At 37.0% G+C, this 20,998-nt stretch overlaps 3 protein-coding genes and 1 long non-coding RNA gene across 4 annotated transcripts; 1 reads left to right on the forward strand and 3 right to left on the reverse strand.

Moving 5' to 3' along the window:
- Window positions 1-3,849: 3,849 nt before the first annotated feature.
- On the reverse strand, window positions 3,850-6,623 carry LOC141606886 (L-type lectin-domain containing receptor kinase VIII.1-like). The gene is made up of 2 exons (XM_074426239.1): window positions 5,977-6,623; window positions 3,850-5,712 (listed from the first exon to the last, which is right to left on the reverse strand). Exons 1-2 carry the CDS (start codon window positions 6,368-6,370, stop codon window positions 4,055-4,057), a joined length of 2,052 nt encoding a protein of 683 aa, XP_074282340.1. The 5' UTR covers window positions 6,371-6,623; the 3' UTR covers window positions 3,850-4,054.
- A 729-nt stretch (window positions 6,624-7,352) lies between these two features.
- On the reverse strand, window positions 7,353-10,432 carry LOC141606888 (large ribosomal subunit protein uL6-like). The gene is made up of 3 exons (XM_074426240.1): window positions 9,951-10,432; window positions 7,799-7,921; window positions 7,353-7,687 (listed from the first exon to the last, which is right to left on the reverse strand). The coding sequence occupies exons 1-3, from the start codon at window positions 10,320-10,322 to the stop codon at window positions 7,601-7,603; spliced, it is 582 nt and encodes a 193-aa protein (XP_074282341.1). The 5' UTR covers window positions 10,323-10,432; the 3' UTR covers window positions 7,353-7,600.
- Window positions 10,433-12,346: 1,914 nt separating this feature from the next.
- On the reverse strand, window positions 12,347-13,466 carry LOC141609535 (uncharacterized). Its single transcript, XR_012527457.1, has 2 exons — window positions 13,423-13,466; window positions 12,347-13,160 (listed from the first exon to the last, which is right to left on the reverse strand). It is a non-coding gene; the product is annotated as an uncharacterized LOC141609535 (long non-coding RNA).
- A 2,874-nt stretch (window positions 13,467-16,340) lies between these two features.
- LOC141606873 (putative calcium-binding protein At1g02270) lies at window positions 16,341-20,792 on the forward strand. The gene is made up of 11 exons (XM_074426222.1): window positions 16,341-16,580; window positions 17,128-17,328; window positions 17,467-17,571; window positions 17,688-17,793; window positions 18,329-18,546; window positions 18,625-18,701; window positions 18,786-18,894; window positions 19,016-19,141; window positions 19,761-19,871; window positions 19,957-20,064; window positions 20,195-20,792. Exons 2-11 carry the CDS (start codon window positions 17,188-17,190, stop codon window positions 20,423-20,425), a joined length of 1,332 nt encoding a protein of 443 aa, XP_074282323.1. The 5' UTR covers window positions 16,341-16,580; window positions 17,128-17,187; the 3' UTR covers window positions 20,426-20,792.
- Window positions 20,793-20,998: the final 206 nt, after the last annotated feature.

Below are 20,998 nucleotides of genomic sequence, written 5' to 3' on the forward strand. Positions count from 1 at the left end.
TCCGCTTTGCAACAAGAATCTTAACCTCGCTCTTACTGCCTCATTCTTCGTAAATTGCAGTGACCGGTGGCTAAGAATCATGCCTTCCCTAGTTATATATGTGTCCAAATACAATGGACGTGTTTTATAGGTGTCTGACATGCTAGGGCGATTAGGAAGGGTGTCTGTGCTACGTAGCTAGGCCCTCATTTTAATGGAGTTTACATTACATGAGATTGAGAAAGTGATAGCGAGATTCGATATTATTTAGTGTCGTTATGTCATTTTAGTAGTGGTAACATGATGCAATAATATATGCGATGATCTAATAGTTTGGTATTGGACCAAATAAAACCGGCGAGAATAGTTACATACATACACGTAATAACTACATACAGTATATACTATAGGTAATTAAAAGGTGGGTGAATAATAAAAGTGAATCAAGTTGAGAGAGACCACACGTACAATTGAGTTATGAGAGAGGAAAGCTAAGGTTACCGACAAATACCCAAAAGCTGACCTCAATTATATTGTCTCTTTTAACCAACAATAGGTCTCTCTTGTGACGGATAGATATATCCGTCACAAACTTGTCATGGGTTAAGTACCACTCACATTGTTAGAAAAGACAAAAGTAAAGGTGCCTAGGAAATTACAAAAGGTTTGTTTTTATCTATGCAAGTGAGTTTTATTTGACCCGTCACAAGGTTGTGACGGATATTGTCAGTCACAAATAAGAATGTGTGTTTAACCAATTACCACTTTCACAACTTTGTTACTTGTTACTTTCAAACATTTATTTTCTCATAGGATATTTTCTCATAGGATTTTAATATAATTAAAATAAAATAAAATAAAATAATAAGGTAATTAATAATATTTGGCTATATAAAGAGCAGCTTGTATTAGTTGTTTGGTGCATCACAAGATAATATCATTTCCCGGCCTTATACAAGAAAAAATAAAAAGAAAAGGGAAGTAATAATAATAATAATAAGGCTCGGAAATAATGGAGCGTTCTAGTCGTGTGTTTTGGGTGGTTGTTGTTATGCTTCTCATCGCCATGTCCACAGGTTTAACTTCATTTCACTTCTTATACACTTATTATTAGACTACTTGTCTATATATATATGATATTATATCCTTATTCCGTGAGTATATATATGATATCAAGTACGTAGATTATTGAATAAATAGAGAACGTAGTAGTACGTAGTATAATTAAATTGTGATTGAATTGAAATTGAACAGAGACAGGGATGACGAAGGTGGGAGAGGCTCGGAAATGCGAGTCGCAAAGTCAGAAGTTCAAAGGAGTTTGTGTAAGCAAGACTAACTGTGCCAGTGTCTGCAAGACTGAGGGCTTCCCTGATGGTGATTGTCGTGGTGCCCGTCGTCGCTGCTTCTGTGTCTACTATTGCGCCGCCTGATCCATCCATCCACTACTACGCTCCGACTACTATTATTATTATTATTATGCATGTCTTCATCCTTTGAGTATTTACGTTGTCGTCAACAATAAATAATTAATTACCTATGTACTTTGATTTGTAATCGTCCCTTTTTAAGTTTGTGTAATGCAGTATGAATAATGAATGTATGTATGATCCGATCCCCTTTTTATTAATTTATCTATGTATTGTTAACTAACTTAATTGTACTAGTTTCATTCTCGCTCCCTAATTCAAACTTTTATAATTACCCAAATTAAGCTAACACTCATAAAACAATACGTATAATTAATTAATAATTTAATATGTTAAGCTAGGATAGTCATAATATTATCACTATTATTATAGTATTAGGAAACTAAATATTTTTATGGTATGTATTAGGAAATAGAATGACTGGTATACAATATTTGGTAATATTGTGTTTCTTAGTTAAGGTAATTACCATATACTGTACTATAAATAAGGAATTCATACTCAAATTGTATATATCTACACATAGATTACGCAAAACAACTCAATAATACAATTGCTCTTCCCTCTTACTCCGTATATTCCATCTCCACAGAATACACAAGGTCAGTTAATTATTTCATCCTCCTTAGAATTTTAATTTTAAATTATTTTGTAAAAGTTAGATAGGAGGGACGCTATGGATGGGATGATAGTGACGTTTGAGACGTTAGTGATGGCTATTATTGTTGGAGTTCCACTAATAATGCTATGTGCATGCCTACGACAATGTCCTTCTGGTGAAGAAGATTCGGACGAAGAAGATTATAATCAAACTTATATACTCCGAAACATTCAAATATCTCCCTCATTTAACCGTCAATGGAGCAGGCCCACCATCCCAATAATTCCGACGACGACGGTCAATACAGGCCTAGACCAGCCAGAAATTGAGTTATTACCAACAGGACCAGTAGGGAATAAAATACTAGAGGAGAATCCAGACCTAAAATGCTCAATATGCTTAGCCAAATACTCTCAAGACGACGTCGTACGTCGCCTGCCTTGCACCCATGCCTTCCATGTCTTCTGCATCGACCACTGGCTAAGTATCAAGGCTATTTGTCCGCTTTGCAACAACAACCTTTACAATGTTCTTCTATCCACTCATGACACATTGACACCGCCCAGCGCTACTAGTACGTGATTCACGCCAAATAATATACGTCTTTTGATTTGTACCGTCTTTTTTATTACTCGGTACTTGTTTTTAGCCTTAGTTTATTATTGTTGGAGATAATCTATCCTAGAAAAATTCTAACTGCATTATTTTCCATAACCCGTAAAGATAAGCGATGTAACTATTTGTCGAATTCTCTCTATCATTATCATATTTTAATTTGTTATTCTGGTATCTGAATAATACGAAGTGTGAAGCAAGGTAGCAGCTAAGTAAAGGGAAGATGCTAAAGGCAAATTAAAGTATTCAACTGCCCAACACTCATGTTTGTATAATCGTAATGAGTAGTATATAGTAATCCTAGACGAGATCCACGTCTGGTCGCTTCCCTTTTTAAAGCTCTTGCTGGTGCTGATGCTGATGCTGACACTGATACTGATACTTTCTCATCAAATGCATCCATCACCCTCCCTTATTTAAGCTCCTAAATTAAAAGCGCACTTACTTGATAAAGTACTTTGTTTTTCAATTAAAAACAATCCTTGCATACCATTTCCTCCTTTTCCTTTTACTTATAGGCTAATCAGTAATCAGCCTTAATACGACTTCATAAGAATCGTTTTTACTCTTTTAAATTACTTATACGAGAGTTGTTTACTTAACACGTAAAATGGCTTCTTTGGGCATAACAATAGTAATATTAGTACTAGTATTTTGTGTTGGAGTTCCTCTATTCATGCTAACTGCTTTCCTACTATGTCACTACTGCGGAGAAGAATCTGACAGCGAGATCCCCGGTAGAAACTTTGGACAAGATTCGGACGACGAGGACAATAGTCAAAGCTACGTACGTGAAAGTGTGCATCTATCCACCACATTTAACCATCACCAGGTACGGCCTCCTGTCCCGAATATTCCAATCCAGGACAGCACAATTGAGGTCCATGTAATTCCCAATAATCTCAGGATCACTACCGATGATGATGGCCTTAACCGCCAGTTCATCCTTGAATCATTGCCAACTGGGCCAATAGGGGATAAACTATTAATCCAAAATCCAGGACTAGAGTGCTCAATATGCTTAGCAGAATACTGTGTGGACGACATTGTACGTCGCTTGCCATGCACTCATGCATTTCATGTTCACTGCATCGACCAGTGGCTCAACCACAATCTTGTGTGTCCCATATGCAAGAACAATCTCAAACATTTACTCCATCCTTCAGCTTCTCCATAACTTTCTAAAATCTCAAGTATAGAATCCTAATCTATATATATGCTGTATTAATGGAGGAATCTTAATCTATATATAACATTTTATAAAATACAATAACTAGTTTCATTGCGTATAATTAATGTTTTGTTCATTCCGAATGAGCCACAAACACACTAGAAATCTTCCATGGAGTATAAATATAGCAATTGCAAGCAGAGAGATATACAACAGACCTGATTCAGAGTCCAAGCATTGGAACGGTCCGGTCCAATTTTAATGGAAGGGAGCACATACATAGCCACCACAAAGCTTAGGTCCGCTATTATATGGAAACAACACAATGGGTCGATGAGGAGGCAATTCAGGAACAGAACAATCAGTCGTCAACAACCTTACTATATCCTCGGCCTTAGGCCTACCATTGTTCTCAGGCAAGGTACACAGCAAAGCAATGTTCACGACCCGTACAGCTTGTTCTGAGTCCACCCCAGACCCCATCCTCTTATCAACCATCTTAATTTTCTCGTCCTTCTCGTGCATTATCCACGCATAGTCCAGCAAATCCATTTTCATCATTACCGCGTCATCTGTCCCAAGTCCGGACCCTCTAGAGTCAATCTCAGAAGTCCATCTCTTCCTCCCGGCTACCACCTCTAACACAAATATCCCGAAATTGAATACATCGACACTCTTACTGGATGCTGGGTCGATATCAATCGGGTCACTTAGTCCAAAGTCACCAAGTAAGGCCTTGAAGCTTACATCTAGAAACACACTACTCACTTGGAGGTTATTATGAGCAACTTCATGTTGATGCAAATGGGTTAACCCATTTGCCACATTTTTTACCACCTTATACCTTCGATTCCACGGTAAAACTCCTACCCCAAATAACCATTTATCAAGACACCCATTGAATATATACTCATAAACAACCATCATCTCCCTTTTATCATAACACCATCCCCTGATGGGAACCAACCCCGGGTGTCTAACCCGGCTCAATGACCCAACCCGCTTCAAGAACCGCCTCTTGTCAATACCAAGTGAGCTCAAGAACTGAAGTGAGAACCGCTTGACCGCCACGTAGCACCCATTAGGCAAGGTTCCTTTGAACAGAACCCCACTTGAATCACACCCTAAAACTTCACATTCATTGAACCCCTTGGTGGCTAAGGACAATTCCGGTGAAGTGAACCGCCGTGGCTTGTTGGGTGGCTGCGGGCGGTGTTTCTTTTCCGGCATGTCCAAGAAGGCGGACCCACCGCTGGCACTTGGTCTGTTGCTGTTGCAGTAAAGGGTGCCAAAAATGGCAAAACAAAGCGCAACAACACAAATGAATATAAGAAAAGTGGTTGATGGCTTTTTTTCTTTGATAGGAATGCCATTGGTTGTTTCTTCAACCGGGTTTCTCCCAACTAAGAGCTTACTCTCGCAGGTTTCAGATGACGGGAATCGAAGACTTGCAGGGGTTTTAGAGGTGAAGTTCCAGGAGAGAATGTTGTGTAGTTGAGTTGTGTTCCCAGTGGAAGCCGAAAACCCCACAAACATGTACTCATTGAGAAATGGAGTTAGATCAACATGATCAGAAAATAGTGAGGTCAATGCAGATTTGGGGTTTGACCCGACCTGGATATCCATCCTTTTAGATGACCCGTCATAGGTGATTCGAGCATGGTGGATGGACCCGTCTTGAAAAGCAAGGCCATAGTCTGAAGCATTGATTGTAGAAGTGGATATGATGCTGCCCAAGTTGATGCCTATGTGATTGTCATTTGGGTCACCAAACTCGGGGTTTTGGCGGGTATCAAATTCAATGGCGAAGAACTTATAGTAGTTGTCATCACAAGCGTCATTCAGCATTCCTAACCATGGCCCTGATCGGCCTACTGTGAACTCGTCTGGGGCGATCAAGAAGGTTAGTCCACTTCCTGCATATTCACAGTCCGTTTTATCATAAATAGCGAATTAACTGCTAAGCTCAGTAAACCTGTGACCTCATATTGGGCACTTCAGATAAATCTACAGAAAGACAGGCTTGTTAAGCTTATGGTTTACTGCTAAATTTATCAGAAGACAAGTTTATCATGAGATTTCGGACCATTGGTTCTTAAATAAGCTAAGATAAGTAACGTCTAGTTTTCATAAAATAAAACCTTAAAAATGAAGATAGCTATTTAAAGGAATGTTCTTACCTCCATGGTTCTGTCCTGCAGAGTCATTATAAGCTGGCAATTTATGGTTATTGAACTGGAAAGCAAAGGTAGTGTCAAAAGAACCCGGTGTTTGGCTATTAGGATCAAAAACCCGGATTGGTGACGAGTAAATAGCCCGCCCTGCTTGATGCCTAATATCATCTGTGTCTGTTGTATCTGGTATCTGGATGCTTTGTTTATCCTCGGACAGCTTCACACTTCCTAGAAGCTTAACCTCATGTTCAATTCTCGGGTTAGCTAAAGTGCTAAACTCCGGGAATGAAATGGATTTGGTGACACTAGTCAAGTGCTGCGCGACACCATTTTCAGTACCATAAACAAAAACAAGAGCAAAGCACCATAGCACTTTGCTCAAGAAAGTGAGCTTAGCCATACCCAAAAAATAGAGCAGTTTGTGGTGTTGAACTGATAACAAAAAACGGAACTACCAAAGCATTTGGTTTCTGTCAATCTACTTTGTATTATATAATGAACGTGGCAGAATGAGCAGCATGGCCACATCAGAAAACTAATCATCTAGGTTGGATTTGTCTACTTGTGTGTAAACGACCCCACCCAACCCGACCCGACTCTTCTGATGTGCTTGCAAAAACATCCGTTGTTCACGTAATTTGTAGATATGACACAGGGTCTCCAAAATTTGCGAGTCGGACCTGAAAAGGACAAGCACGTGAAATGAGAAGGGCGGGGATAATCTTGATTGAAATGAATGGGACAGTAGATAGTGATTAGTGAATGGAGTTTAGGATTTGTACGTTATCTTAACGGATACCTTTGTTTCGTTCACAACTCCATTATGTAACGCCAATTATTGATTTAGGAGTGCAAGATTTCATTGATAGAAAATCCAAGAGTTTTTAATGTGAATCTTCAAATTAAAGTAACGACTTTACGAGCCTAAAAGCCTAATGTTAGGTACGTATGTTATTAGTGTACCTACCTAGATTTGTTTTTTACATTGACATCACATATAACATGAAGATTATAGTACTGGACCAGCCTTATGTAGGTGGACCAGCCAACTTTGCTGAATGTCTGAAACTAAGCTCATGAGTTTACCCGAAAGCAAAGCACTGCGAATAAAGAGCTCATGCCCGAAAACCATGTGAAATATGTGATACAACTAGGGTCCACAAACATTCCAAGTTTCCGGCATCCATAAGCTGATGCCCGAAAACCATTTGAATACGTGATACAACCAGGGTCAGCAAACATTCCAAGTTTCAGACATATCCATAAGCTGCCATCAATCCATCACGCTAAACCAGTAACTAAGGTATCAAGCCACGTTAATAACTTGCCAAACCCTATTGCTTATTACGGATTCTCAAATAAGAACTGGTCGAACAAACAAATTTATCACGATGCACACTAAAATTGATTAAGAAGAACATACTAATAGATGTCAAATTAACAGCCCAAAAACACAAAGAAACTGATGACAGAAGTAGAGTAAATGACATAATCTCCGGCAAAATAAATTCTAACATAAGGCCATAAATCCTCCACGCAAAACTGGAACATGAAATGTCTAGGCAATAAGAAAGATAAGAGAAAAACAAAGCAGACGACCACATGAATCTACTAAGTATCTGATTAAAGATTAAGCTTCCTCCTCGATCCTTCCCTTCTCACTGACATAAATACCATCAAGAAACTTTCTGATATCCTTGTTCTTCACATGGCATTTCTGCACATTTAAACAAAGGCAGTCAGGACACTCGATTCATCAAATTTAAAGGAAAACAGAAATGGCACATGATAAGATTTTTAGATGATGTATTTGAATGATGGTATATACCTGGTTGATAAGAGCAGCTGAGCGTGACACGAGTTCAATGTCATTGCCATCCAACACAAGTTCATCCTTGACCTTCTCGGATCTCAAGATGGTTACACCCTCCAACATGTCAACTTTCCTCACCTGACAACCAAGCACCCATAAGAACAAGTATATTTCAAACCATAGCCACATCAACAAGTCACTATCATCCATTCTCATTACAATCACTACATCAAAAATTCAAACTTGGAAAAATATGTAAACCATTGTATACCACGCAACACTACTTGGAAGAAACACAGCCTCTTCCACTTTTCAGAAAATTAATAATCACAGAAATCAATGTTCTCCTGGACAATATACAGGCAAACAAATGTAAAATTTCTATGGTAAAAACAGCTTAACAAACGTGCTCAGACTCAGATATACTTGTCCAACACTAGTGCCTCTCAGATATGCTGGGCTAAAAAAATGGTTTTGTTTGCTGGAAAAACGAGAGTTCGGTCAACAATAAGCAACATTAAAACAGCGCATCAAGGGCTTCCACAAATTGCAAGATAAACATCTGAGTACAAAACAAAAGTGCTCATCGATTAGCCTATAACCAGTAACACGAATGGGAACTAAAGTCATGATGAAAAAAAGACCCAAAGCCCATAAATTGATCGCCCACACTATCCAAAAGGACACAAACATCTTTGAATACAAAACATAATCCATTAAATAGAGCACAGATTCCTATAATTCTATCAAAAGGAAAGTAGTGAAGTGAAAGCCAATATTCATTTAGAAAAAGTCCTAGAAGAAAAAAAAAAGACTAGAGAATATGATGTCAATCTGTCATACATAGCTCTCAGCAAGCTCACACAACCACAATGTAAGCAACCACGCCGTAACGAGAAAATTTCTATTACACAACCTAGTTGTATGAACAACCTTTTCCACTTTCCAGAAAATAGATTTAACGGAAAATAAAATTGCGACAACACAATCCTAGCAAAAAAATCTAAAATTTCCAGATAAAGATGGTTTATTAGCTAAAATGTCGCACAAAAGAGATTTTTTTACGACAAAAAACCAGTACAGTTTCATATCCAATGAAAAGCAAACACTCATTTAGAAAAACTCAAAAGAATAAAAATGATACTGAATATGCTGCCATAAGTCATAGTTAACGTTCAGCAAATTCATAAAACGACAATGTAGAGAATTATGTTAATTAAAGGCTATAGTAGTGATCAATTAGCCTATGAACAGCTGCATTAGAGCTTTAGAAGGCATTAACACAGGTCGAAATCCAAGCTACAGCATTACAGAAAATGACACAAGCCAAAGCCAATGAGTTGATAACCTCACCATTAAAAAGAAAGATACAAACATCTTGTTTACAAAAACAATGCACTAAATATAACAGCATGTAATCAATCAAGAAAATAACTCAATCTTTCTCCCAAGGTGCCACCTTTTTATTCTATGTGTAGGGGTATTTTAATTAAAGGTAAGCATATGATTAGAGAGGAAGCAAATAACTAAAAAGTCAGCGCTCAACATTGTATGCTGACATACAAAGCAGTCAGCAAGCTCACACAATGACAACGGAGGCACATAGATAATAAAGACTGACCAACACAAAAATGAAAGACAGCTAGTTTTTTAACTAGCTTAGAGTTAGACGACTCCGCTACGTGTGTCCAATGTTAATGCCTGACACGGCTAATTAGAGGTTAAAACAATGTTTCGTTGGAGCAAAATAGAGTGCGGCTTCGTATACAGCTGCATGGCAGCTCAAGTTAATTAACATAGCACTCAACAGACACACAGGAGATAGGCAATTGAGTTACTCGCTCTGCCTCAATCATTTGATTACTTTTTTTATTCTTTAATGAAATTTAACAAATGATTGGGGCAAAGAGAGTAAATAACAGCTAAGGCAGTAATATATTAGCCAATTTAACCCTGTAACCCTAAGCCACGCCTAGGCCGCAATGACAACAAGGAAGCAAAGCAAATAAATCGATTAGCCGATCAGAAAACCCTAACTAGAGGTAAACCAAGGCTCAACATAATCATATGACGAATAAAATCGCAACGAAATAAATACGATAAACAAATGAACGAGACGGAGAAAATAACCAAAAAGAAAGACAAGGGAGTATGAAAAAAATGATACCTTCTTCTCACCGAGAAAGTTACGGATCTCAATACCCTTGTTAGAATTAGTGATACTAGCATTAATGGGAAAATGAGCGTATACCATCCTCATCTTGTAGCGATAACCCTTAGTAACACCAGTAATCAGATTCTCAACATGAGAAATAGCAGTACGGATAGCAGCTGTATTCTTCCTCTTTCCAAACCAAGATTCTATCTTCAGTATTCTCTTACCTTCTTCATTTGTTGTCAGTTCAAAATCAAGGTTCAGATGCTTGAAATTCCTCACCAGCTTCCCACGTGGACCCTCAACTTCGATGATCTTAGCGTGGAGTTTGATTGTGATCCCTTCTGGGATCTCCATTGAATCGGATGCTAGTACTATCTTCATTTTTGTTGGTTTTTTTGGGGAGGATGAAGATGATCTGCGATCGGCGTTTCTAGGGTTTTGAGAGAGTAAACCCCTTTTGCCTCATTTTGGGGTTTTATATGGTGTGCTGCTATGTTGGTTGCTCTTAGGGTTTCCTTTCATTCCATTTCTCATGCTGTCTTGCTTTATCGTCTAGCCCACTAACCTTGGGCCTATTATCATCCGTCTTCAACTTTTTCTATTTTACGGCCCAATGTGTAACACACCCTTGCGGAGTCCGGATTTCATCTTAAAGCGGTCACAAATTAATGTAATAGAGTAAGCTAAATAAAAATTAATTATCATAAATTGGATTCGAGTCGGGTTCGAATCAGGTCATTAGAAAACGCATAGTTCCAAGTCATGTCATTTCGGGTTGTTGTGGAGCTTGTTTTTTTTATTTTAAAAACTCATTTTGGGTTTATTGGGTCATTTTGAATCACATTGAGTCAAGTAAACTTGGTTGGTCACTTCAAAACTATTGGGTTAAGTATGGCCCAATTGTCGTCTCTTGTGTAGACATACATATATTTAGAGGTGGCAATCGGGTTCGGGTTGGATTTAGGTCAAGTCAAGTTAGGTAAAGTCATATCGAGTCAGCCTACGCTTCTGTTTCCAGTCAAATTTGTGTCGAGCCATTTCGGGCCCAATGATGTATCTAGATGGGTCTGATTTCGGTCGGCTTTCGTTTCCAGTCAAGTTCGTGTCGAGCCATTTCGGGCCCAATGATGTATCTGGACGGGTTTGATTTCAGTCGGGTCTAGCGATTTTATCGCATTACTTCAATTTTAAACATTAAATTTTGGATTATTATTTTGTTTAATTACTTCACTATCAAATCAAAGGTATCAAACTTAATACTAAATCATTTTCAATTTCATCAATATTAAGTTTAATAATTATGGTGTCATCAATTTAGTCGGCTCAATACCAAATCGGGTTCATATCAAGTCAGGTCGAGCTCGGGTCACTTTTTTATCAGGTTGTCATAGGGTCAGGTCAATTTCAGCTTGCAATATTCTCGGGTTCTGTCAAGTCGGGTTTGCTCGAGTTCAGGACGAGTCACTCACAGTGATTACATATGTATGTTGCTAAATACTGATTGCAAATATTTGTTATTGTTTATAAGTTGATATATTGATCGCAAGGGTGGAGTCTATTGGTTAAAATTTGAGTGAAACTTTCAAGGGTTTTATGTTCAAGCCTTCTTAAGAGAAGTTTTGTGAAGTATTTATGATCCGAGGCTATATCATATAGACTTCGAGTCTATCACTCTCAGATGGCTAATAATTTTAATATTTTGTGTTATAAATAAGACGATTTTAGAAAAGTGTAGGTATGGTGAAAGTGCCAAAAATGCATGAGGATTTGTGTTGTAACTTGTAAGGGTGTGAGATAATTGGATGGACCAGGGTGCGTGGTAATGGTGGTATGGGCCTCCATGAGGCGCAGTAGATCTGAGCAGCAATTGACAGCATATATGAAGTCCAATATTAATGCACCCCACGTCCCCACGTTTAAGCTTGCTTGCCTACACAATTTTAGTGACCTTACCAATTACCAATGTGTAAAAATGAAAACGATCCCCATGGCTCTTCATTATGTTGTCTTTGTTTGCTGCTGTTTCATTAATTTTAGACAAGGACATGTCCTCTTATATGCATTATTATTATTATTGTGGTTTGGTCTTCATTTTAATGCTCATTTAATTGTGTATTAATATAATTCAGAGTAAGCAGTTATGAGCATCGAGCACATTTTAATATGTTCGATCGTACGCTTGTACTCAATACTTTTGCTAATTAGAGACACTGTTTTATTAGTTTACAAGGTTGCTTAAAAACTCATCAAAAATGCACAAGGTTAATCACTAGTTTATAAATGACATAGATTCATCCTTAATTATCACCTTTATTATGTTTGTTTTACTGCTATCTTTCGTTGAATGCCGATCATTCTTAAACTTATTTGCAGTCGAAGGCTAAGCTAGCTTGAATGACCTAAAGAAGACATAAATGATCAAATGAACTTAGACCTCTCGCCTACATTGTTCAATTTTGACGTCACATATATAGATACAGAGTGCAATCATATCATGGTAAAGTAATGACACACATTATTATTACAGTAGAATAAGAGACTCTACCGTGTACATGATGTCGATCTGATCACTAGTTACATAGTCACAACTCACAAATAACTAAGAATAGCAGCAGAAGACTGCAAATACTAGGCTAATTACATGAATGAAATACACATGAATGAAGAAATCAAGTAAACAAACTAAGAAAAGCATCAAGAATGAAAGAATGAACATCAGAGGAATTAAGAGCAATGTAGCAATAAAGAAGCTCTTCCAAGTCATCCCAATCAGAAACACCAAAAACATGAATCATCTCGAGAATGGAGTGTTTCAAGTCGAGCAACGGATTGACAGAGGTCAAGACAGCACAAATGGTGTGATCAGCCCAAACACCAGACACATCACTAGGCAACCTGGCTGAGAAGCTTATCCTCGTGCTACGACTTCTAGTAATAACCCTTTTACTCTCGCTGCTGTCATTATCACTCTTAGCTCCACCCATTTTGTATTTATTTATTAGTAATGGAAAATGCAAGCAAGCATGAAGTTATATAGAAGAAATGGGAGGGAGGAGCCTCAAAAGGAAATAAATAGAGAGTAATGTGTAGTACGCAGGGAATTGATCATGTGAAGTGAGATTAACAACCCACAGCTGTCTGCATTTATGCTACTTGACCCCTCTACCAATTTCATATTCACCTTCATTCATTTTTATCTATGTCTTCAACCAATGCATCCTACGTCAAAACAAAACCAACATTATTGTATTATATAAATATATAAATGGTTAAAATAAACGACTTCGCTCAATTACTAATATTAATTCACATTTTGTTTACGATTTACAAGTTATACAATAAAGCTCATTTTGCTATGTGAGATGTTCATTTTATTGGTTAAACACTCTTTTCTTGATAGATATATCAATGATCGTGACAAAAGTAAGGTGATAGAGAGTCAATCTTTGAGGTAAACAATAATTCTTTAATTTTCAGTTACCTTTTCATCCGCAATGATAGTATAGGTTGATTTTTATGGTCAATCTAGTTTCCTAACCTTAAAAAAAAAAAAAAAAAAAATCGTTTGATGAATGCCTCCCTCAGTGAGCCTAATGTATACTCCTTTGTACAATATATCTATCTCTTTGGGCTCGGGTTTTTGTTGTTCCCCTGAAGGGCGAGCGAATCTGGTGAATATTACCCTCGATCTGTACAAATATAAGTTTTAGACAATGGGCCAAAGATGATGTTACTTTTGGTGACAGGCGATGAGCCATGCAAGCTTAGGCCCAAATAAGAAAATACTAATTGTCCATTTGCAGAGCCAGAGGTGTATTTAAACTTAAATTGCGAGTCACTTTGTGAGCTAGCTTAATCAAATTATTGAATTCAAGAATTACATAATGCGATTATTTTTTGAGGGTCATATTAATGGGTGGGTCGGATAAAGATTTAAGAATACCATGTTACTACAAAGTGAGTAATATACTATACAAAGTATATCAGTAATCAACAAATCTATTACGTAGACTAATTCGACATACATATACGTAAATTTACTTCTATTCGACCTAGATATGATATATATTTGAATGGCAAAAGTTAAGACGGTCAACTAGAATACCAAATTACCAAGTGCACTTATATATGGCATATATGTCTTAACCTCCTATATAACTATATGTGTTTGAAGGTTAAGACATATATAAATGGACTAATTAATCTCAAAGACGAGATCAAAAATGAGACGGATGGAGGCACAACCCAAAAATCCTGTAAAGCATGTTCGTTCCGTCATCAAAAGCAGGCTGGAGAAACAGCAAACTATAGTAGTATATATATAATCCCATTGTTTTATTATTCTTCAATAACATTAGAAGATGTATGTTGACTCCATTCACATTATTATTTTAATATCTATGCTATTTGACATTCCCTACAAGTCACTACATTTATAATATTGTACGGGATTATACAAATTATGAAAGAAATTAATAAAGACCACTTATTATTATGTTTAATTAATTTCATGACAGCAACTATGTATTCTACTTACATGCATGCAACAATACTACTCCGTGACGGCTGACGACGGCCTTATTATTTTATTTTACGATAATATTCGATTGCCGTTCTTTTTTGATTTTGTCATTTTCAATTACAATTTACGTCTTTATACAATTATATAATAACACTATAACCTATGGGATACCTACTCTTTTACAAGGCCTTTTAAATATATAGTCTACGACCAATTCTGCAAAGATTTGATATTATTCATATTAACAATCTCTATTTTAAAGTAAATACTTGCATAAATCGATTATTATCTAACTTAAATATATTTGTTGATTGTTACTTTCTCTGTTTCATTCATTCATTCACCTTTTTTTTTCCATAGTTCCAATTATGTTTTGCTTCTCATAATTCGACACCTTCAATTCTATATGCATGAAATGTTAGGCAAATTATGAAAATGAGAATTGAGTTGGCACACCACGTCACTAAACAATAAACATTATTGGACCCTATATAGAATAGAAGGTGTCGAATTATATATGATTAACGCTTGGATTTGAGCAAAAGCCAAGCCAAGCCAAGTAGTAGTCAAGGTGCACATCTCAACAACCAAAAAAACGACACCATGAATAATGCATGTACCGTACCAGTAAAGTTTCCTTATTTCTCAAATTAACATGTATGAGATCAACATCAACATAACTAGTGAAAGATATTCAAATTCAAATAATCATCATTAACCGCATACTTTCGGCTCAATAAAGCTCAAATTGAATACTTCAATTACAAGGCTCCTTTACCACCTCCCTACTCCGACCCCTACTATTACTAATACTTCGTAAAATAGTCTAATCACTTGGGACTTTATATTACTAACATAGTACGAGTAACATATTTCCTCTTCCACTACAAACAAAGCCTTATTATAACGGTTAGAACCAAAGTAATCTAAACAATAAGTATAATTCTATTCAACGTTTCGAAAAAGGTAGTATGATCAATGGATACTAAGATTCCAAGTTGTGACTTAAACTCCAAACTACTTACAATATTGGGCTTCACATCACCAGACTCACGTTAATTTTTTAGTCGATAAACAGATTGGTTAATAGAATAACCTTTTATGAATTTCTGAAAATGTATCGTCCATTCTAACTTATTTCACAGACCGAACGACCACTTCAATAGACAAGATAATCCGCAAAAAAAAAAAAACAAAAAAAAATACCACGTATAAGTTTTAGGTAATCAAAGAAGTTGTAGGTCCATACCAAACATATATCACAAGGGTATTAATGTCTTTTCACATACGGATTTAATCTTTCACATACGTCATTTACAATTATACCCATATGGCCATATGATTTACAATTATATACCCCCGGTCATTTTTTCATCCCCACCCAATTGATTTTGCTCTCTTCCCTCATCACCCTTCACCACTAAGTCACCACCTCCACCTCCGGTCAGTCTACCATTGCCGGCAAACCTCGTTCCAACCAACCTCAGCCTCCCTCCTCTTGCTCCGACCACCACAGACCACCTCCGTGACTGCCCTTCCCTCTAGTCCTCTACCACACTCCCCTTCACCCTGATCATCTCTTGCTCCGAAGTTCATGGTCGACCCTTCTCCGGCTACCACCACCCGTGTCAAATTAGTTATAATCTTGAAGAACTATAATCCATGATTCAAGTTTTTAGAACAATTAAATGTAATTTTAGCGAAGAAGAACATAATTTGTTTAGATTTAGAAAAAAGACATAATACAGAAATTTAATGAAAAAGTGTAACTGAAACAGTAAAGTCCTAAAACCGGAGGAAGAAAATATAAAAGCATAACTAGGGACTAATTATTCCATCTGTATTGAAAAGGAAGTGTGTCGGTAACCGGTATTTCTGTTAATTAATCCTTACATCGTCATCACCAATTGCACAATTGCACTCTCTCTCTTGTCTATAATTATAAACTTTACAGTGCCGGCACCTTATTTCTCTCTCCAATATCTTCCTATTTTTAACCACAAATATCTTCAGATTTTCCCAGACAAACCAAAAAAAGCTGTAAACTTTCTGAGTTAATTTTGACTGTTACCACAATTCAATTACATCATTACATCCTGTTTCTAATTACCCTTCAGGTATTTGAAAAAAAGACAAATAATTTTGTATCATCAATTTGTTTGTTTGATTGTAATATCAATTGGGTTTGTTTTTATTTGAGTTTTTGATCCATGGTTTGTAAGATCATGTCATGCCCATAAGATGCTTGTGTAAATGTTTCTGTTTTACTTCTTGTATTTGATCATGTAGCAGCTACAATGTAAGGAAATGTGGACATTGTTTGGATTTTGTATTGGTATGTTATGTTGTTTGTGTTTGAAGCATTCGGAAACATTCTCTCTATGTTGCTAACACAAGGGTAAGGTTGCGTATATCCGACCCCCTTACCCCGCAATTTGCAGGAGCCATTGAGGCACTGGTTGATGTAATTGTTCATGCTTTTTGGGTTTTTTTGTTAGGTATGGGATTGATATTGTTCACATTTAATGGAGCCCATGATTCAAGGCTTGGTGTTTATTTATTTTTGAAGTATGATGATTGCTTAATGGTTATGATGAATATGACAGCAATTTTCTGATTATAAAAAACTAATGTATGATAATGTAATACATATGGGTGTCTTAGGTAAAAAGCATTGGGTTTGGTAAGTTGCTAAAGCTGGAAGAAGAAATAAAGAAAACGTCGATGGTAAAGAGAAACGGTATGCTGAAGGGAAGGGTGTCAAGAATAGGGAGCTATGCTATCGCATCATCAATAACAGATCAATGTATTACCTGCACTACATTCAATATCCTTGCTCCAATCTACAAGAGGTTGGATGATGAGGTTTGCTCGCTTTTTATATGCTCTTCTTAATGGTTCTATCTTGATTGATGATGCTAATATTTTGTGCATTCAATTCGTTTGCTGAATTTTATCACATTGTTTACTTTGGATTGTGTTCTATCTTTTCCCCCTGGGAAGGATGCGAGTTGTCGAGAGAGCGATTACAGGGCAGATTGGCTTGCCAGAAATCAGAGGATATTGGATTGGTTGTTGTGTGAAAGATCCACCATTATCTGTCTTCAGGTTGACATTGCCCTTTTTTTTTTTCTTTTCAATTTTTGCATTAAGTTGTCCGAAATATGTCTGTACTCTATTTGATGCTGGGATGATAAATTTTTGAGGTTTTGTACCATGATCAGGAGTTTTGGGTTGGAAACGAAGAACTAGTCAACATGTATGAAAAGAGGCTTGGTGATGCGGGCTACATCAATTTCCAACTTGCACGCACCAACAATCGAGGGGATGGTACGTTGTCTTCTATTCACTTGTATTGTACTGTACAATCAACGATGAATTTGTTTTGCCTAAGTAACTCTCTGAAAAAACATAATTAGGACATGGTATTGAACCATTTGAGTCTTTCTGTACAGTGCTAGTGATTTCAGTAATTAATGTTTGGAGAAAGTGAGTTAATAACAGGAAGTCGTTTGCAATCTGTGTATGGGTAAGAACTAAAAAGGGAGGAGAGAGGCATGCTGCATTATTCTGCATTTTGGCGAGGTGTGATAGGCCATATTCATGTGTGCCGTCTATTATAAATGAAATTAGCTGCCATCATCACTATCTACATTATTTAAATTTTGCTAAGACAATAGTTGGTATAGGCATTCAACTGAAAAATTGTCGTCTAATGCAGATTCAATATATTGGTGTCATGTTGTAGTAGTTATAACAAACTGCATAGATAAATAATTTGTTGAAATGGTTATGGTAGTATTTACTATTTACAACCATTTTCAGCCTCCTTGTCTGACGTAGGTGCATCTCTTGAAACTTATAGGTTTGTTAACAGCCGTCCATAAAGATTATTTCAGAGTTATTAATCATCGAGACTTGCAACTCAGTGATTTTGGAGACCGTGTTGCACAACTACTGCACGTTGAGTTACTAAACCCTTTTCAAACTCGAGGCAACAATGTTCAACAAGAGATTCTTATTGTGAATACCCACCTGATATTTCCTCATGATTCTAGTCTCTGCCTAGTGAGATTACACCAAGTATGTATGATTTTAATGTTGGCGTATTTGTTTTACGTTCTCCTTATTTTCTTATTTCTAATATAAGTGCTACTTTAGGTCTATGAGATCTTACAAAATGTGGAAGCGTATCAGAAAGAGCACAAGTTGAGCCCCGTGCCTGTTCTACTATGTGGGTAAGCTTCTTTTGTAAGTTCAAGTTGCTTGTCAAGTTCTGAAAGTGCATGGTGCTTTACTGACTATAGACTCTCTTACTGCAGTGATTGGAATGGCAGCAAACGGGGACATGTTTACAAGTTCTTAAGATCACAAGGGTTTATGTCATCGTATGACACTGCTCACCAGTACGCAGATACCGATGCGCATAAGGTAATATAGCCACAAACATAACATTGATGATTATGGTTTCTCTGTGGATTCAGCTATGACTGCTGTTGTTTCTCCTATTTTCTCATGTTCATATAATTTTTTTTTTTTTTTTTTCACTCAGTGGGTTAGCCACCGCAACCACCGAGGGAACATATGTGGGGTTGACTTCATATGGCTTCTCAACCCAAACAGATATAGGAAGCTTCTGAAGACAAGCTGGAATGAAGCAGTATTTAGCATGTTCAAGGTGAGAAGCAACCATTGACTTCATCATGTGTCCTAACTTCTACATTTGAATGCAATATTTGTTTGGAATTCCTTGATTATCTTTTGCATATACTGCTGATAGAGAGCTTTTAAAGTAAATTCAGGGATGATCATCATCTGTGGAGTATATCTTGTTAATCTTGTAAAGGCAGCACCAAAAGACTGCCGTATTAGTTTTAACAATATACTCCGTATAAATTAGCTATTTTTGGATTATCATCCGTGGGGTATATCTTGTTAATCTATGAGCACTTGAAATTTCAATTGAGGATTTCTTAAGACCTAGACATAAGGGTGATTGTTACTTGTAGTACAGACCTATAAACGCTAGACTCCAAAACAAGAAAGGATTATTGTTATGAAATATAAATTTCAAAAGATTAGTGACGTCAACGGTCAACCAGCTGCAATGATGATTCAATCACGATTACCAGTGAAACTGTGAAGTACTCCAACCAATTGGCATAGGATATGATCATCAGTTAGTAGTACTTTAATTGCTTTCCTCAACCAAGACTGATTATGGTCCTTGGTTAATGAAAGGATGCAACAGTATTGGGACAAAAATGTTCAGCTCACTTTTTTACTTTTTTCTTCAGTCACTACTTCGAAGAGCTTCACTGACGGAAATTGGTGCGTTTGCCTTTCTAAAGGCCGACAGTGGGGGTGATTTTATAACCTACTCGGGTTTTTGTGAAGCGCTTAGACAGGTAGGTACTTTACAGGCTTTGTATGCGGACCTTGAAGACTTCTCTGTTCTGAGACATGGTTTTAACAGATTTTTCGAAATTTCAGCTAAATTTAGCTGGCCACCGCTATGGTCTTAGTGAGGAAGATATGAAGGACTTGTGGTTTCAAGCTGATATTGATGGAAATGGAGTACTTGATTTCAGCGAATTTCAGGTAAACAAATAATTTTGAAACTTCGGAAGTACATAAACACCATACACACAGTTTCTATAAATTTGGTTTATGTTGTTTGAACTCAATAGAGTTTTGATGTGCTAAAATTCGATGCTTGTAATGATTTCAGCAACGAATATGGAATCTAGAAGAATCAGAAGATTCAGAGAATGGAAGTGAGTACGGTGGTGATGAGTGTGATACAGTCCAAACAATAGGATTCAGTGTAAAAAATGCAGTCCTATTCCCAACAGAAGTGGAGAAAGGGATGTGGCCCGAAGACTACTTATTATCTGATCATGCTCGTCTGACTGTCGTCTTTTCACCTGTACGAATGCCATGCTCTCAGCTCATTTTCTGATAAAGCGTAAGGTAGGAACATGTGAAATATTAAGCCAAGGAAGGTTATGAATCTAAAATCCTTGAATGGCGGGCGCCATGGAGCTAGAGTGGTTAGCTCAGAAGCATGATGCTGTTTTTAGCAATCATGGTTTGTGCTGGTCGGGGATTCGGGTTGAATAGAATAGATGCAACCCCTAGAAAACAACAGAAAGGAAATAGATGGTGAAGATGGGGAGATATGCATGAAGCTGTAAGTTGTAAATTTTTGTAGTTAGGGCCTTAGTAGGGGTCATTCTTCTTCATTACCATTTTTGTTTGTATCTATATATATACAAACTGAACCGAATGTAATGAAACCCTTATTATATCCATTTTACATTTCTCAACACTTTGATTCTAATCTATGTTTAAACAGTGAGGGCTGAAGAGGGCATAATGTATTTTTGATACATTCGGCTGAAGAGAGAAGGCGATATCAGGGACTCCTTTAGTTTGGTTCCATGAAACACGTTAGTTGTTAATTATTGATGCAAATAAAGCTGAAAAATGAAAAAAGGGAGTTGTATAAGAAACGAAAGCCGAAAGAGTAACA

This window comes from Silene latifolia, chromosome 10 (genome assembly GCF_048544455.1).
Source record: "Silene latifolia isolate original U9 population chromosome 10, ASM4854445v1, whole genome shotgun sequence".
Classification (NCBI taxonomy): Eukaryota; Viridiplantae; Streptophyta; class Magnoliopsida; order Caryophyllales; family Caryophyllaceae; genus Silene; species Silene latifolia.

What these genes read in the sequence shown, in the direction of transcription:
- LOC141606886 (XM_074426239.1), bottom strand. Translation starts at nt 6,370, where the DNA reads ATGGCTAAGCTCACTTTCTTGAGCAAAGTGCTATGGTGCTTTGCTCTT. An exon ending in TGCAGGACAGAACCATGGAG is followed by an intron (nt 5,713 to 5,976) that starts GTAAGAACATTC and finishes GTGAATATGCAG; the next exon opens with GAAGTGGACTAACCTTCTTG.
- LOC141606888 (XM_074426240.1), bottom strand. Translation starts at nt 10,322, where the DNA reads ATGAAGATAGTACTAGCATCCGATTCAATGGAGATCCCAGAAGGGATC. An exon ending in ACTTTCTCGGTGAGAAGAAG is followed by an intron (nt 7,922 to 9,950) that starts GTATCATTTTTT and finishes CTTGGTTGTCAG; the next exon opens with GTGAGGAAAGTTGACATGTT. An exon ending in CAGCTGCTCTTATCAACCAG is followed by an intron (nt 7,688 to 7,798) that starts GTATATACCATC and finishes TTAAATGTGCAG; the next exon opens with AAATGCCATGTGAAGAACAA.
- LOC141606873 (XM_074426222.1), top strand. Translation starts at nt 17,188, where the DNA reads ATGGTAAAGAGAAACGGTATGCTGAAGGGAAGGGTGTCAAGAATAGGG. An exon ending in GCCTAGTGAGATTACACCAA is followed by an intron (nt 18,547 to 18,624) that starts GTATGTATGATT and finishes GTGCTACTTTAG; the next exon opens with GTCTATGAGATCTTACAAAA. An exon ending in CAGATACCGATGCGCATAAG is followed by an intron (nt 18,895 to 19,015) that starts GTAATATAGCCA and finishes TTTTTCACTCAG; the next exon opens with TGGGTTAGCCACCGCAACCA.